Source organism: Dermacentor andersoni, chromosome 3, assembly GCF_023375885.2.
Source record: "Dermacentor andersoni chromosome 3, qqDerAnde1_hic_scaffold, whole genome shotgun sequence".
Classification (NCBI taxonomy): Eukaryota; Metazoa; Arthropoda; class Arachnida; order Ixodida; family Ixodidae; genus Dermacentor; species Dermacentor andersoni.
The window spans coordinates 153488386-153503368 of record NC_092816.1 but is presented as its reverse complement, the minus strand read 5'-3'; the positions used below and the strand labels follow the sequence as shown (position 1 = coordinate 153503368).

General features: G+C 42.9%; 1 protein-coding gene across 1 annotated transcript; it reads right to left on the bottom strand.

Annotated features, from left to right (window-relative positions):
* Nucleotides 1–3848: 3848 nt before the first annotated feature.
* LOC126524249 (3-alpha-hydroxysteroid sulfotransferase-like) lies at nucleotides 3849–11707 on the bottom strand. Its single transcript, XM_050172579.1, has 2 exons — nucleotides 10877–11707; nucleotides 3849–3869 (listed from the first exon to the last, which is right to left on the bottom strand). Exons 1-2 carry the CDS (start codon nucleotides 11705–11707, stop codon nucleotides 3849–3851), a joined length of 852 nt encoding a protein of 283 aa, XP_050028536.1.
* Between the last annotated feature and the right edge of the window lie 3276 nt (nucleotides 11708–14983).

Below are 14983 nucleotides of genomic sequence, written 5' to 3'. Positions count from 1 at the left end.
CTAGTGACATTAGTGTTTATCAGGCAGGTTTTAGAAATTATACATGCAGGAACTTCATTATTCATTAACTTAAAAATAAATATACACAGACTATACATCACAGTTTTTTTGACAGACAGAATGTTATTACGGTGTAGCAATGGGAGAGCGCTAGTATTATAGGGGCTAGAGGGGGCTATTCTAATTGCTTGGTTTTGCAAAGTTTGAAGTGAGCTGAGGTGAGTATTGTATGTTTTTCCCCAACAAATTATCGAGTAGTTAATGTGTGAGTGTATAAAAGCATAATATAGCGACACAAGTGCAGAACAGTTAAAAAATTGGCGGGCTCTAATTAGTAACCGAATGCCGTAAGCAACTTCCTTTTTAATATTCGAGATATGATGATGAAACTTGAGGTTAGAATCTAGTTCTACCCCTAAGAATGAGCAATGAGTGCTAGAAGGGATTAAATGGGAACCAAGAATCAGCAGTGGAACTGAACAAGATGGTTTCTGGGGGGAATTAGATACAGTAAACATGGTTTAATAACAAGATTATTATTTATACACCAGTTTGTAACCTTAGCCAAGTCATTATTCAGTTTAGTAACTAAGAACGTAATATTTTTATCGTAGGTAATTATGGTTGTGTCGTCGGCGTACAACACACATTGTGAGGATGTTAAACAGTCAGGCAGATTGTTAATGTAAATTAAAAATAATAAAGGTCCCAGAATAGAACCCTGCGGTACCCCTAGGTTAGTAACCTTAGCTTCGGAAAAAACATTAGAAATTTTAACTAAGTAATGTCTATCCTGCAGGTAGGTTCGTAGTAAGATTAGTGCTGGCCCAGTTATGCCTAGAGCTTCCAACTTTAAAAACAAAATGTGATGGTTAATAGTGTCAAAAGCTTTCGTAAAATCAATAAGAACTGAACCAGCAAAGAACCCTTTATCAATAGCTTCCTTTAAGCGATCCGTTAGGAAGATAAGAGCAAGGTCGGTTGAATAGCCAGGACGAAAACCATACTGAGAATTGGAAAGAATATTAAATTTAGACAGGTGATTGGTCAATCGAGTAACAGTCAACTTTTCAATCACTTTACTAAAGAATGGCAGTATACATATTGGGCGGTAATTTGTTAGTAAAGAACGATCGCCTCTCTTAAAAACTGGAATTACCTTTGCTCGTTTCAGGTCAGATGGAAAAATGCCGGTCCTGAATATTAAATTGATAATAAAACATAAAACATCACATATGAGATGAGCAACTAGTTTTATGTTACTAGGATGAATATTATCAAGACCGGCGCTGGTTACTTTCAGCTTGTGAATGACATCAAGAACCTCATGGGGAGTTGTAGGGTAAAGAAAAAATGAATGCGGCACACGATTCAGTGACAAAGGACGGCTACTGATGACTGGTTTGTCCGGAAAAAAGGCATCACTGAACGCTGTTGCTATCTCAAATGGTTGATCATATGTAATGTGATCGTTTGTGATGTTAAATGAGAGTTGTTCATTTCTGCTCAAAAAGGAATTTAAAACTTGCCACTTTTGTCTCGAGTTGCTGCCAGACTGACCAAGTTCGTGCTCATAGTAGGTCTTCCTCGCATTCTTTATTTTGCTGTTGAGTGCGTTGCAAAATTTTTTGTATCGTGCAGAGAGGGCGACATTAAAAGGTTGCCTTTTAGGTTTTTGATATAGGTTGTCACGTTTCCGCATATTAGCTAGTATGCTAGCATTTAACCAAGGGTTTTGAGGAAGGGAGAGGATTTTCTTGCATTTTTCTTGACGGTATGTGAATCGATTAATGATAACAAAATTGCGGAGAACTGAGAAAAGGCTTCTTGCGGATCATTATTTTCAAGGACAGTAGACCAGTCAGTTGTAGTCACAGATTCCAAAAAGGCATCTTTGTTCAGTACGTAGCTGAAGTATGAAATAGTGGGTGACTGCGGCTCTGAGTTGAGGAAAATAAAGATAGGGTAATGGTCTGTTATGTCGACATCAAGGATACCAGCCTCTGGCGGTGACGTCATGTTTCTTAGCGCATGATCTAGTTGTGTGCCCTCATTTTTCTTATTACAACGAGTAGGTAGCGTTACCAAACATTCAAAACCGTAACTCTGAAAACAGTTGCTATAAAGGGAGGAGGTAGATGAAGTTTCATCCAGAAGGTTTATATTGATATCGCCCATAATAACTACATTCTTGTTATTAAATGATGGTTTCTCTAGGTATTGGTCGAGGGCAGAACAAAAGTCAATGTAAGATGAAGACGGTGATCTGTAAATGCAAACAAAAATAAAGTTTCTGTTATCAGCCTGAAGAAAAGGATGATTGAATTCTAACCAAACAGATTCACAGTTTGTTAGCTTTAAGTCGAGGTCATGACGACGTTTATAGCTAAGATGTAATGATACGTAAACGGCCACACCACCATGACTGCTAGTTTGTCTATGACAGTATTCGGCTGAGTAAGAAGGGAAGGAAAATAAGTTTTTGTCGTCATTGCAGAGCCAAGTTTCAGTAAAGCTAATGATGGTAAATCAAAAAGAGAGCGTAGACAGAAGGGAATTCATGTCGTCATAGTGTTTCCGCAAACTTCGTGCGTCGAAATGAACGGCCGAGCATGAACTATTAATTTTTAGTTCATTTAATTGGCTAGTTGAACAATACGCAGACATGTTTGTTGTTGTTATTAGCGAGGGTTTCTGAAAAGTTTCCTAAGGTACAGTGCTGTATTAAGTAAATACAGCCAAGTCAGACTCGTTAGCAATGCGAAACACCTTACTACCGATGCTCTTGCGGGCTTTAATCAGGCAGTTATCTGTCTAGAGGAAATTCCATTTCTTAGCCTTCTTTAATGACAGGGCTTTAGATAATAGTGCTTTGTTCTGGGATGTCAAGTGATTGTTGACATACAATTTAGTGTCCTGAACTGGTCCAGAGAAGCCGATGTCACTGAGGCAAAGCTTCGCTTTTCGCGCCTTGCTGACGAAGTCTGCTTTATTTGTTCGAGAGTAGAACCGGGCGATCACGTTTTTTTTGTTTTCATCTTTGGTTGGAACGCGGTGAACGACTTCCAGATCGATGGGCGAGACAGGAGAGCCAATTTTATCTCCGATTGTCTGAATGATTATGTTGCAATCTTCACCTTGGGTGCACGGAATGCCTTTTATCTTTACGTTGTTTATCCTTGAATACTGCTCTAAATCAGACAGTTTGCGAGAGAGAGTACTGTTTTCCAACTTGATTTCACGGCATTCAGTAGTGAGTGAGGTGTTTTGCAGTTTCAGCTCTTTGTTTTCACTAACGAGCAAGGCGTTTTCTGAGCGTAGTTTTTCAACCATGTCGTTGATAAATTCAACGCTCGACACCAGGTTACGGATCTGCTCTTTCATTTCACCAAAAGCTATGCCAGCAGCCTTAAATTTTGCCATTAGCTTGACAGCTATGTCTTCTTCAAATTTACCGATCCCATTTCCTGATTTTGATTCGAGTTCATCGATTCTTTTCGCGAGCTCAGCACAAGTGGGCATACTGAAAACAACCTTGAAACACGTATGCAAGAAAACAGAACCTTCGCAAAACTACGCTGTACACAAGGCACGGAATATATGTGGCAGCAGCGACAGCAAAGCAACAAAACCAAAGATAAAGTGCTCAAGCACAGAATTACTGACCTGCACAAGCAGAAAAACGCGCTTAATAGGTGTTCACTGTGCCGTCGCTGCTGCCAATGATGCCGCCTGTCGAAGCTTCCACGCTTTAAGTAGCGAAGAACTCTAGTGTCCGCCTCAGCCGCTAGGGTCGCAGGTACCCCGATGACTCAGGTGACGTTGTTTTTCTTGCGCGTGTCGCGATGTCAGGTGGCCAGCATCGAAAGCTGCGCAAGCAGAAAAACGCGCTTAATAGGTGTTCACTGTGCCGTCGCTGCTGCCACTGTCGCTGCTGCCAATAGTGTTTCCCAACTTCTGACCCCTGGAATCACTTGAGATGGTGAGAGGGGTCTCTGTTAATCACCTAAAGATTTGCACTTGATCTTGCTATGTGTGACTATGACTAAAACTGATGTCTGGCCAGCATGGTGACAGTCAGCAAGGCGTCGCAGGAATGTTGCTGGTATTGTATGCTATTTAGCAATCATTCACAATGATCGTGTACGAGATCACACTCACTGATGACAGCTTGTGTATCTGTGGGCAACCAGCCGGCAACTACGAAGTCCACCTCTGAACAACTTATATTTGTTCGCACGCGTGCACACGTGCTGCAGTGTCAGTAACTGCAAGTAACTGTGAAAGAAATGCCTCTGCAATGCCGCAGCTGCTTAAAAGATACTGATGGGCTAGTTGGTGAGCCATGATATTGAAGCAGCGCACTTACGTCTGGCACGTACATATAGAAAGGACATACACAAGCGCTGGACTGCACCTTGTGCTTTATTGCTCAAAGACTACCCGTATTTTGTAGTGCCCTTTGAGAAGCGCTCGAGCTGTGATGGCAGTGAGGTGTGACAAGCGCGAGAGTAAAACACACAAATATAGATGATATATTAGGATTCCCACACTGCGAATAATCAAAGTCCAAATAGCGGCACGCTTTTTCAGAGAATGATACCAAGGGGCAACTGATACACCTATCATTCTATTTGTCATTTTTTTTTGAAGAATTTCCCGTGTTTTTTTTTTGTGTTCCCTGTGCAATACTTCCCTAGCTTTCAGGACGCGTTTGCAGCCACAATCCTTGCAATGAAAGTCTACATGACTTGTATCTTTAGCCGTGCAGTGATAATTGTGCTCCGTTAGCGTTGTATATTCAAGCACTTGCCTGTCTGCCCAGTTTATACCTTGTTACAGGACAGAAGGATCTTATAAACCACTCCGTCTGCACAAGTGTCGTAGCGCTTTCGATGGCTGATTGCACAGGGACTCGTTCCTTTTTTTTGTGCCATTCACCTTTTGCACAGGCTCGACAACCGCACAGGTGCGGAAAACACATCAACGCCTGCCCTTTAACCTATATTTCGCAGATTGTGGGAAATTGTGTGTACAGAAGGTATGACTGCGATGTCTTGACAGTCCTTGTGACTGCAAGTGGATCCGCTCTCTTGTCTTCAAAAAATCAAAAGCTTCGATGGATACCCAGAGCTCCTGAGGCGGGTTACCTTGTTTGTGAAGCTCGTTTCACATTTGTGAAGGCATGATTTTTTGTAGTGCGTTAAGAAAGCATGAGCAGACAATCGCCCTCTTCACAAGCTTTGAATGTGCCGATTGGTATGGAAGGACAGATTTGTTGCTCCTTGGTTCATAAGACCAACATACACACCAAGGCAGCGTGTTTTAAATGTCTCACGTCATTGTTACTAACGCATAAGCTACATACAGCGGTTTTATTAGGTTTTTAGATCTTGGTGCGTATGTATCCCCTGATCATATATGTTGATCTTATGAGCCAAGGGGCAATAAAGTTGTCCTTTCCTACCATTCGGCCTATTCAAGGCTTGTGAAGAGGGTGATTGTGTGGTCTCGCTTTCTCAACGCACTGCAAAAAACATGTCATCACACATGTGAAACATGCTTAACAAACCAGGTAACCTGCCTCAGGACAGGAGCTCCGGGTATCCATCGAAGCTCTTGGTATCAGTTGCAGAATGCTTACTAAAGAAGACAAAAAAGGCGAGCGGATCCACGTGCAGTCACAAGGACTGTCAAGACAAGCTGGTCATGCCTTATGTACACGCAATTTCCCAGAATCTGCGAAAGATAGGTCAAAGGACTGGCGCTGATGTGGTGTTTTCCGCACCTGTGTGATTGTCGAGCCTGTGCAAAAAGGTCAATGGTGCAAAAAAGGAACAAGTGCCTGTGTAATCAACCACCGAAAGCCCTATGTCAGTTGTACAGAGAGAGTGGTGTATAAGATCCCTCTGTCCTGTAACAAGGTATACATTGGGCAGACAGGGTGGTCCTTGAATACGAGATTAACTGAGCACAATCATCACTACACAGCTAAAGATTCATATCATTTAGCATTTCATTGCAAGGATTGTGACTGCAAACCCATCCTGAAAAAGGTGAAAGCTGTGCGCAGAGAAAAAAAAAAACAAACAAACAGGGGAAAGTCTTGAAGCAATAGAAATTGACAAATGGAAAGATGGGTGTATCAGTTGCCCCTCGGTGTCGTTCTCTGAAGAAGCATGCTACTATCTTGGACTTTGATTATTGATGAAATGGAAATCCAAAAATGTCATCTTTGTTTGTGTTTTTTGTGTGTTTTATTCTGGCTCTCGTCACACTTCATTGCCATCAGAGCATGTAGGCTTCACAAGAGACTACAAAAGATGGGTCTTTCAGCAATACAGCAGTAGTTGCACTCTGGCGCCTGTGTATGTCTTTCTAAGTGTATATGTCAGATGTAAGTGTTCTGCTTCATGATGATAGCTGGCCAGATAGCACACATATATTCCTAGCTCTACTTCAGCGCTAGCTGCTTCTGAGGGCACATTTTAAAATATGCTCGGCAATTTGCTATGTGCTAGCTATGTTATTGCTTTTTTTCTTTACTACGAAAAGCCTGCAGCATTTTTCAAGACGTCTAGGGTTAAGTTGGCGCTTATTGCTATTACAAAGTGTCAAATATATATGTTGCATGAAAGCCTCAGTCTAGCAGGAACTTAGATAATGCACAGAGAGCAAGAGCCCCATCAGATTCGTATGACAGTCATGTTGAGCATGGAAGTGATTTAGTTCATTTGCCGCATGTCTGACCAGCAGTGCTGTGATGTGTAAGTAGCAGGCTCCACCTACTTTAAAAATGCTGATTGTTTTCTCTTAAACCAATTAAAGAGTGACAGAAAGTATTGCGTTGCAGATGCAATGTTTTCATGTGCTATATTCAAGCCTTGCATTGCCATGGTGACCATGAGATAATTTGAAGTGTAATGCTATTTGTAATAACATATAATCAAGGAAAAAACAAAAATATTACAGGATTTTCAGGTAGATAATTCGAGCATGAAGCTAGTTTAATATGCATAGAAGCTCATTTAGTTCTATACATTTTGTCTAGCAGCTCGAACAAAGCTCTTGCCACATTTACAATGACTCATCATAATGTTGTTATAGCTCTTTAACAGAACATCAGTAGTACATGGATTAAACATGAAAGCTTCTAGCAGATATATATTACTTAGTTTTGTGGGTTAAATAAGCATTATTGCCTACTAATTTTGTTTGCTAAAGCTGCACATTGTTTCATTTACTTATATGTTTTTCAGGATACACCTGCTCAGTTTGCGGGAGCAAGTGTTCTGTACATCAAGAACAGCCTATCCTTGCTTCTTTCGAGACATATAAAATGAAGTAAGACCATGCCTTTTCATATGCCTTCTTGTTTGTTACTGCTGGCTGCACCTCATATTCAGCTGGGGTATGCACTATTTTACATGAAGTCATTGCAATGAGGACTAAATGCAATGACAACTTTATGAAGATACAGCGCAATACAATGACAACCCAGTGGAAAAACAATACCATGGAAATCCAATGAAGATCGCATGAAAAAACAACACAATTAAATACAATGGAGACCCCATGGAAAAACCACACAATAATACTCCAATGGAAATGCAATGGATTCGCGGTAGCCACCTTCTTATGCCTTCTCAACAAATCCTCCATAAAATACTAATTTCCACAATTTTTCTGTTGATGGTACATTGAAATATCGATTGAAAGTCAATGGATGTCCAACATTTTTTGTAAGGGTACCTTTTTACTTGTACAAGTTTTGATGTGATTTATATGCTTGAATGTTCCTTCTGTAAGAAGCAATATATCAGTGAAACGGGACAATCAATGAACATTAGGTTAAAGGGATATTGTGCGGACGCAGCTAGAAAGCTTCCCAAAGCTGTCGTCGGGCATTTCAACGAACCAGGACATAACTTTGTCGAACTTAAATTCTACGTGTTACAGCCAAATCTTCGTTCGGAACAAGAAGAAAATGCAGAGTTATACCATATCCATAAGTACAAGAAATTGCCACCATTAGATGCAAACATTTCAAAGAGAGCTTTGGAATCTATTCGCTGAGCTAAGTTTTAAGCTATAGGCAACAACACTTAGTTATTTGTATTTGGTCTCATAGTGGTTTTTTTTCTCCCTTTGTTTATATTTGTTTTATTTATGTATTTATTGCATCTCAGTAATTTTTTTTCACGAGCACCGTTTCTGCCGCTCCTTTTATTATCTCTTACAGAGAGACGATAGCCCACGACCTCCAGCGAAGAAGATAATAGAGGGGTGCTGTGCACACGGCAGTGTCACCGGCTTTGTGCATAGCACCCATTTATAGCGATTCTACACCCTCACCGCTAACACCCCTCCGGTCGTTGCTGCACCCACGTGCCTTAGCCCCTCTCCTCTTTAGAAGAACCCTACCTCTATATACTGTGGCGAGGAAAGCATGTGTCGCCTTGAAAAAGACAATTTCACTTGTCGAAACATTGGCTCCCATTTTACCTTGTTCTCGTTTTGCTCATCGTCTTGAGTTTTTATCTACCGCCTTCCTCTTGTTTTCCCCAACTATTCTGTAGAGCATGAAATTGTATTCTGCGAATGTCAATCGTTATGCAATACCAGGCCTGTCAAAAGCTGTGAATATGATTTCCGTATTGTTGGGATGTGTTCACACTGCTTCGTTCATTCCATGATGTCTTTTTGAATCAGTGGCCATTTGATCAGAAGAGTGTTGCAGCGATATACTATGCGGCTGCGCTGACAACAAAAATTATGGCTAGGGAGTTTACCGGTTGGAAGTTGTAAATCGCACTACAACAACGCTTACTGGCGGTGCTAAGACGGAAGATTCTCAGTGGTGTCGCGGTGTTCCTTTTAGCGGCGCACCGTAAGGTCCCGTCGCAACTTGCAACTCTTGTCGCCTCTAGGTGAAGTGTTAGCGGGCTGGCATTGCTTGCAATGCGTAGCTGACGCGCGCACCGTTCATTCCGAAACGGACACTACGGCGGCTGAAATGCTGTCCGTTAAATGGTTTAGCGTCGCTCGTGATCGCAACAAAGTAGCTGTCTGCTAGAGAGAACGGTACGAAACTATCGATGAGTTATCGCCCGCATTGGCTCGATGGGAAGAAAACCTGAATTGCCGCAAAACTTCTGTACACTTGAAAGAAGCATTGCTAAGCCACGTAATACGTGCACGACCCACTGTGGTGAAAGTAGTGGCTAAGGCGTTGCGCTACTAAGCCGTGAGGGCGTGGCAGCGAATCCCGGCCCCGGCGGTCGCATTTTGATGCAAGTCAAATGCGAAAACGCCCATATAACGTGCATTCAGTGCACGTTAAAGAACCGCAGGTGGTAAAAATTATTCCAGAGTCCTTCATTACGGTGTGACTCACAATCAAATCTTCGTTTTGGCACGCAGAAATCCATGTTTTAATATCAGAACGTAAATCACGCGCTCGTAGGCTGCACTTATGTCGTCGTAAAAGAAAAAGAATGCCGCGTATCCGGCAGTCGAAAACATCGTATTCCTAAATGGAACAATAATGTTCAACCGTCCACTAGTAGTATGCGTTCAGCCCATGTATACTATAACGAACGCGAAAAAACAGTTTTAAATGCCGACCGAAATAGTTACGACGTTGAAACGAAACTGCAGCGATTCTGAAGGCCTACATCAGTATAGGCAGAAATGTCCTTTTTTCATTTTAGCAACGCTGCAGAGGTAAAACCAGAATGTATGGAAGAAAGGAGGACATCAATGGTAAGCGCGCATCTTAATATTTTACTTACTAAATACTGCTACGGCCACGAACATAATTCCGTGTGTTGTTTATAAGATGCTCAGGAGATTAAATGTAGACAGATGTTTTCCCGCTTACATAGCCAATGCCCGCAGTAGGCTACGTGCAGGCTTCCGTACATACTTGATATAGGACACCAAAGTGGTAAGTGATCTGAATATGTTGCATGCGGTTTCTTATTTGTTACAGATGCTGCTTTATTATTTTGCCCATTTCAGAGGTTAGAATTCTGCCTGGACCCCGATAAACAGGTTCGCGTATGGGCGATCCAGAAATGTTCGACGCACTAGGTAAAAGTTTGGTGTAGGAGGTTAACGACGATGAAGGTGAGGTGCGGGGGAGAGGTTATTCTTGTAGACATCGGCGAATGCAATTGGGACTCATTAGACGAAAAATGGGCCACCTATGACGATGGACAATCTGACGAAGGGACCACAGAGAACAGTGAGGAGTATGACGCCATTCAAGTGCGATGTCCACCTCTGCATAACGGGCCCGAAGAATCGCTTCGTCGCCTTTCACACGCACGCGTGACAATCTGCTTAGCATAGTGTTAGTTTACAGCATTAAGCTATGTGGATAAACTAGAATCTTTAACGTCATATTTTTATTGCTTTTCACCACTACTTAGCCTTAGTGTTTTATTATAGGACAAGACACCACATTTCAAATAGATACCGTTCTGAGGACATAATGATCAATATTACTTGGGTGGCAGTAAACCAATGAAAAAAATAGAGGAAGAAATGTCAATATTCAACAAAATTGAGGACTGATAGGTCAAAGGGAATGCTTAACCTGCCGCGTCTCTTTCCTGCTGATACACACCATAAATAAAGAGCTGGTTAGTGTATCTTCGGTGCAGTTTGCTGACGTTGATAGAGTCCCCCAAATTTCTAGACTCAGGCACACTGTCGCCATATATTCGACACTATTGCAAGACAATAAAATCGCTTCTTCGCGAATGCCTTTCCACAGTTCCATGAAAGAAGCTTTATGCCCTTGTTCCTGTATTTTCTTCTCGAAACGGGCTAGTAATTCTGGAGTGAAGTACTCCTTCCAGCTCCCAACCCTGGCTTCCTTCACCACGGCGTACCTCTGCTTGTCTCCTTCGAACCCTTGCTTGCTGCTGGCCTTCTTGACGGCAAACAGTTCGTCCCACTGCGGTACCTTGTTAGCCTTGAAGTCAATCACCATCGTCTTTCTCATATGTTGGGGTCTGGACCATTCCAGAATGTTCTGCAGCCTCTTGTCATCCTCTTCCAAAGCTCTGCCGTAACTGTCGCCCAGAAAATGAGCCAGTTTGAGAACCGTGGATCGGGTGTCAGCTTTAAGTTCTTCGTAGGTGAAGAAGAACACGTTGGGTTCGTCCTTCAAGGCGTAACCAGCTGCCACGTGGTCAAAGTAGCTCCCGTAGCCCAAGTCAGCTTCGATGAAAGCTTCGAAGAACTCTTCGAAAGTGCCGTCCTCAAACTGGTACAGGCTGACGTCCGTGATCATGCGAAAAAGCGAGACGCATACGTCCCATGGATTGCGAGCGACGTAGATGTATTTGGCCGCTGCGTTCATGACCTCGCGGCGAAGTGGCTGGTGAGCGAAGAACAGTCTCATTGGCATGGCGGGCTTCCAGTCGGCGCTATCGGTGTACTCGATGCTGCGGAAGTTCTGGGTCAACTCGTTGTATCCAGTGGCCGGGCCGGCTTTCCCGAGAATAATCTGAGTAATGTACTGAACCCAATGGGTTCCACTTTTGGGATATGTGACTTGCACGACGTCGTCTTTGGCGGCACGAAATTTGAGGCTTTTTCGAAAAGTTTCCGTAACGAGCCAAGGGCACATAGGCACGCCGTCGATAATCTGCCGGTAAGGCCTACGGCCTGGTATGGTTGCGAAGGTCTCCATGTTGTGTTCCCTGGAAAAAAAAAAGATTGCTGGTGTACTTAATCCTCAAAGACTATCCACAGAGAGCTGCAAATGAGAGCTTGCCATCTTCTTTTCTCGATATCAACGAATTGTTATAAAAGCAGCCGGGTTGTGTCTGGGCTTGAGTGCCAAATGATAAGAATAAAAACATAAAGGTATTGCACATCAAACCTTTGATGACTGATCGGTGTAGGTCTTATAATAGTATTTTGCACGCTGTATTTAAATATTTTTTCTTTGAATGACTTGGCTGGGACACGGCCGGGACACCTGGCGAGCTGAAGAGCTTAACTGGGACACGCGGTATATGATGAAACTTGCCTTTCAAGAGTCGGTTCAGGGCTGGAACGATTCCAGGCTTTTGTTTTCCAAACTGGATCCGCGTGTTGCTCTCAGCGTCATTAACTACGTTCAGGGTCCACCACCTGACCTTTCTGCGCTAGTAGGACCTATATAGTGCTGCCGTCTCAAATACGGGCGACTAGAAGTATACGTTGTTGGCAATTGTTGCTTGTGTGCCTCTAGACGCCTGGCTCCATTAATTCAGTGCTGTTGCTACACGTTCTTATAGGAGTGTTTCTTTCAGTTATTCCTTTCCGAGCAGCTAGTACTAAACTAGACGAACTTGAGTTCAGTCTTACTTTATTATAACTATAGCAGGAGAATTCAGTGAAAGCTCTGCCAAAACTACTGTAATAAATAAGCTCTACCATGTGAAAGCACCGTTCAACAAGGCACGTAAAGGCTACTCTCGCGATTACACCTTGGGGCTCCAGAACCCGTGTGAAGTGCTTTTTGTATCTTTGATCGCTTCTTATCTTAAAGGTCAACTGGCTCACCTCAAATTTAGTTCTGCAGTTTCGAAACAATGAGTATGAGGTATTTAGAACAATATCTTCTAATGAAAATAGAAAATACTTATTTCGTTACAAAACACTTATGTGTGAATGTACACGAGACATTCAAATGAGATTGGCATCTATTCAGAAAAAGTTACTCTCGACGCGATTCTTAAACTGCGCATGATAAACCATGCCTCCTTGTTAGTTAAAAGTTAAGCTAAAATATAATCTGGCACATAACATCTTTAGCATAACTAATTTCGGCTACTTCAATCAATCAATCAATCAATCAATCAATCAATCAATCAATCAATCAATCAATCAATCAATCAATCAATCGTCGATATATTAATTAATTAAGAAAATAAATGAACGAATCATATAGTAAATCATAATAACTTCAATATTTAGAAAAGTATCAAGATAACGCTTATTATTTACAAAGGTAGTACACATGAGCATGAACTACAGAAGGAAGTCCCATAGCTCAAGACTGCAAAGCGACCTCATCTTTTAAAGTGCATGAAGGGAAGTGAGTGAGCAACAGGGATGATACATTAGCAGCAACTAGCAAGCACAGCTATTAAACATTACTTACACACAAAAAAACGAAAGGAGTAAACATGGGGAGCATAAGCTCAACTATCTTCTACAAACAGGACAAGTTTTTTTCTTAAATGTAACAAACGATACAAATTGTTTTAAGTAGTTAAGGAAATTATTCCAAAATGCTGCAGCTGCAAATTGAGAAGCGCGTTTTCATAGTCACTTCATAGGCACAAGTTGTCATTGGAAGCAAAGCTGGTGTTACTGAGATCATAAAGACATACCTTGCCAAGTACTTTAATCAAAATGAGGTTGTTTATTGTCTTGGATAGCACGATTAGTAGGTGATCATTAATCATAGCTTAATGGAGCGATTGTGTACTCCTGGAGGAGTGCAAGGGCGTTGGCGCCGAAAGGACTGAAGATGTTTAACCGCATTGCTTGGTTCCGTGAATGCGTAATGGGAGTAAATGTGTGGCATACGTATTACCCCAAGATGATATTGTCGCGTATACCCTGCTGGAGTATACAAGCTGAATTATGATACAGGCGGTTGCACTTTACGAAAAAGCAAGCGGCGACGCGCGATGCCGAGACGAACCTCGTTCTCCTCTTCTTCAGTATTTTGTTGCGCCACACCATGTGGCATTACCCCCTCTTCAAAAAAAGAAAAAAAGAAGGAAATCATTCATAGGCTTCACCTGAGAGCGCCGAGATGGTCTAGGACGAACACATAGGCTATAGTCACAATCACTGCGGTGTGCGATATAGTCGCAGGGCACTTATGGACGAGCAACCACAAAACTAACTGAAGCGGCTGAAAACGTCGAATATTAGGGGCTATAGTAGGGTTTCAACCGCACAACGTACACAATCTTAGATTGCGGTAGTTGACGTCGGGGAGGCTGACTTCCGTCAGGAAGGACTTCGTAGTTCACGTCACTAATTCGCTGCAACACTCTGTAAGGTCCGAAGTAGCGACTCAAAAGCTTCTCGGATAGTCCTTTGCGGCGCACGGGAGTCCAGACCAAAACTTGATCGTCAGGTTGGAACTCAACATGTCGATGGCGGAGATTGTAACGGTGCGCATCGATGTTCTGTTGTTGCTTTATGTGCACTCGGGCAAGCTGACGGGCTTCTTCCGCGCGTTGCACGAAAAGTTCGGCATCTTGGGCGAGGTCGAGATGATCGATGTTGTCGCACGGCAGCATTGCTTCTAACATAGTCTGCACTTCACGGCCGTAAACGAGGTAAAAGAGCGTGAAGCGTGTTGTTTCTTGCGTAGCAGTATTATAGGCAAACGTTACGTAAGGGAGTATCTCGTCCCACGTCTTGCGCTGTACGTCTACGTACATAGACAGCATGTCAGTCATCGTTTTGTTCAGTCGTTCGGTCAAGCCGTTTGTGTGCGGATGATAGGAAGTTGTCCTTCGATGGGTCATGCAGCTGAGTTTAAAAAACGTCTTCAATGAACTGTGCTGTAAAGGCTTTGCCTCGGTCTGTGATGACGTGCGAAGGGGCGCCATGCCGTAGGACGATGCTCTGTCTGAAAAACTGGGCAACCTCGGAAGCCGTGCCTCGAGGCAGCGCCCTTGTCTCAGCAGATCGCGTTAAATAGTCCGTGGCGACGATTATCCACCTGTTGCCAGAAGATGACAATGGAAACGGGCCCAGAAGATCCATGCCGACCTGGTCGAAAGGTTTGCCAGGTGGGTCAATCGGATTCAGCAATCCCGCAGGCTTCACAGCTGGCGACTTTCGGCGCTGGCATTCACGGCAGGCTTGGACGTACCGCTTACCACACTCGGCAAGTCTAGGCCAGTAGTAGGATTTGCGCACTCTATCAAGCGTTCGCGTAAAACCAAAA